General features: G+C 41.0%; 1 protein-coding gene across 1 annotated transcript; it reads left to right on the plus strand.

Annotated features, from left to right (window-relative positions):
* The first annotated feature begins 637 nt into the window (after positions 1-637).
* LOC100342216 (keratin-associated protein 13-2-like) lies at positions 638-1,562 on the plus strand. Its single transcript, XM_002716680.5, has one exon. It carries the CDS (start codon positions 648-650, stop codon positions 1,287-1,289), a length of 642 nt encoding a protein of 213 aa, XP_002716726.3. The 5' UTR covers positions 638-647; the 3' UTR covers positions 1,290-1,562.
* The last annotated feature ends 1,743 nt before the right edge of the window (positions 1,563-3,305 follow it).

A 3,305-nucleotide genomic window follows, 5' to 3' on the forward strand; every position in this document is an offset into this window, starting at 1 on the left:
AGGTGTACATTAGCAGGAAGTTGGATCTGAAGCGGAGTATAGACTTTAATCCAGAGTGTCTGATATGGGATATGTGCATCTCAAACAAGCACTTAACTGCTGCACCAGACTTTCAAACCCCTTAGAAAGCTCATTGGCAAGAACAACAAAGATGGAGGATGACGTTATGTTCTTTAATTCCAAGTTCAAAATAGGAGTAAATTTTTAACTAACAAGATGTTGAGACTACTGAAAATAGTACATGGAGAAATCCGTGATAATGTGTTTGTGAATAAAAAGACAAATTATTTTGAGTAGTAACTTCAGATGCTCCTGATAAATTAATGTACAAAAAGAGTTTATTTAATTCCATTTAGTTCGATAAAAATTAAGTATACACCTGGGTGTGAAAAGGGAGGATAGCCAAAAGGTAACCTATAACCCTGAAGGTCAAACCACAGTGAATTCCAGGGGATGGAGACAGTGTGGCTTCCTCCTGAGTATACCAGAGTGATTAATGTACAATTAAGTATATGATGTTGTGATAAGGTAAACTGAAGCACTGACCTACAGAGGCTTTCTATCATAAAAGATGAGCAATGAGGAGGGATCATCAGGACAGGGGACACACCCAGGTCCTGGAGTATAAAATCTCCAGAGTCCACACCATGAGACTCAAATTCAGAGCATCTTCCCACTGGCACTCAGCTAAACTCACAGCTCCTCTCATCATGTCCTACAACCTCTGTTCTGGAAACTTTTCCTCCCGTTCGCTCGGGGTTTACCCACGCTACTCAGGATCCTCCTGTGGCTCTTCTTACCCCAGCAACCTGGTCTACGTCACGAAGCCCCAGTCTTCCAGCACCTGCCAGCTGGGCTTGCCTCTCTCCACTGGCTGCCAGGAAACCAGCTGTGAGACCACCAGCTGTGAGCCCACCAGCTGCCAGCCCACCAGCTTCCAGACACCCTGTGTGGTGCCCAGGCCCTGCCAGACTTCCTGCTACCGACCAAGGACCTCCTCACTTTGCCAGACGACTTATACTGGATCTCTGGGCTATGGGTCCAGCAGCTGCCGCTCACTAGGCTATGGATCTAGAAGTTCCTATTCTTCGGGCTGTGGATCAAGGCAATTCTACTCCTCAGGTTGTGGATCCAGTGGCTTCAGACCCCTGAGTTATGGAGTTCGTGGCTGCTCTTCCCTGAACTCCGGATCAAGAATCTTCTGTCCAACTTACCTGACTTCCGGGAACTGCCAGTCTCCTTGTTACAGACCAACCTATGCATCATCCTTCTGCAGATCAGCTTACTGAATTCCCAGGCCTTTTACGCAAAATGTAACCAACTGGCCTAGGAGGCAATGTCAGTAAAGCCCTATCACTATCAGTTCTTCATTTTTCCTTTGGCGTTAAGCACTGACTGACAGCTCAGCTCTTTCAATCCATGATACTAATGAAAGACCATATCTAGAGTCAAATATCTGTACTCAGAAACAAATGATTCATTCGCTATTGATTTTTTTCTTGCAAAATGTATGGAAGTTCAGTTGTGTTTGACCTAATAAACTCATTCACTCATGCAGCCAATATGTTCTCATTGTTCTTTATTCATTTTCAAAGTTTGGTTTGTGATCTTTTTGGGAGATCCTGATTCTGGGTACTCTTTCTAGGAAATCTATTTCCCTAGGACATGGCATCAGGTCTGGCACATTGAGAGATTGCCTGGATGCTACATTGCCCAAGAACTATATAGAGCGAAACTTCTGCATTCAACTACTAGAAATTTTGACAGCATTATTAAAAGTATGCTCATAATTTTGGCAGCATCATTACAAGTATGTGCATAATGTTTTCAGTGAAAACATCTGATGATGAGGATCATATTTAGTTTTGAGTTTATGTTTTTGAAACAATATTGAAGTAGAATACTTCCAGAAAACATCAAATAGATGATGAAATGTTCTGAAAATATTTTGTATAAAGCATTTGAATAAATCTTCCATATTAGCATGAAAAGGGGAAAATAAGATATGTCAGATAGCAGAGTGAATTACGGTTGTCTTCCTATATATGGAAAAATTGGTTATTCACTGTGTGTGTTAGAGGGGATACGTATGTGTATGGGGGGAGACAGAAGATAATGAGACACAGAGAGTTTGAGAGACTTAAATGTATTTGGCTTGTTATAAAATGTATATATATATATAGTTATTCCTCCATATCTGTAGGGCATTTGTTCTAGAGCCCCTACAGTTATCAAAATCCATGAATGTTCAATTATCTTACTTGAAATGGCATGGTGTTTGCATATAACCTATGCACATTGCATATAATTTAATTCTATTTTCTTTTTTAATGTAAAGAAGTTTATATCTTTTTATTCTCCAAAATTATTCAAAAGAGATGCTTATTTGAAGCAAAATTTATCACACTATGTGACATTCATATGTTGATTCAATATGTAAATATAGGTATAAAAGCAGTATCATGTATATTGGTCATAAATAGAACTATTTGTTTAGAAAGTCGCTATATCCTATATAAAGCAGTACAATATAATTCCAGGTATATTGCAGTAAATGGTTGACATTATAATTTCTTATTGCAATTAGTAACAAAGTGTATAATTATGATGTGTCAATCAAACACAATTAATGCAAAAATGTAGTGTATTTGTTTGTTAGGGATGTCTTTTTTTTTTTTTTTTGACAGGCAGAGTGGACAGTGAGAGAGAGAGAGAGAGAGAGAGAGAGAGAGAAAGGTCTTCCTTTTGCCATTGGTTCACCCTCCAATGGCCGCCGAGGCTGGTGCACTGCGGCTGGCGCATCGCGCTGATCCAAAGCCAGGAGCCAGGTGCTTTTCCTGGTCTCCCATGCGGGTGCAGGGCCCAAGGACTTGGGCCATCCTCCACTGCACTCCTGGGCCATAGCAGAAAGCTGGCCTGGAAGAAGGGCAACTGGGACAGAATCCGGTGCCCCGACCGGGACTAGAACCTGGTGTGCCGGCGCCACAAGGTGGAGGATTAGCCTATTGAGCCGTGGCGCTGGCCATGGGATGTCTTAAGAGAGCATATAGAGTGGGCAACTTACATAATAGAAATTCATTGTCTCATAATTCTGGATAATGAAAATTCAGAAAAAACTATTTTATTTACAGGTTTGGTTTCTTTTGAGGTCTTCCATTTCAGTTTGAAGATGGCCAACTTCTTACCAACTCCTCAACACAGTCTCTTCTGTGTGTGTGTCTCTATGGAGATGCATTCTTTTGTCTTGGAAACACATAGAGGTCTCTAGAATTATACCTTCAGGGAAATAGAATCCACTGAGAGCC

Source organism: Oryctolagus cuniculus, chromosome 4 (genome assembly GCF_964237555.1).
Source record: "Oryctolagus cuniculus chromosome 4, mOryCun1.1, whole genome shotgun sequence".
In the NCBI taxonomy this organism is placed as follows: Eukaryota; Metazoa; Chordata; class Mammalia; order Lagomorpha; family Leporidae; genus Oryctolagus; species Oryctolagus cuniculus.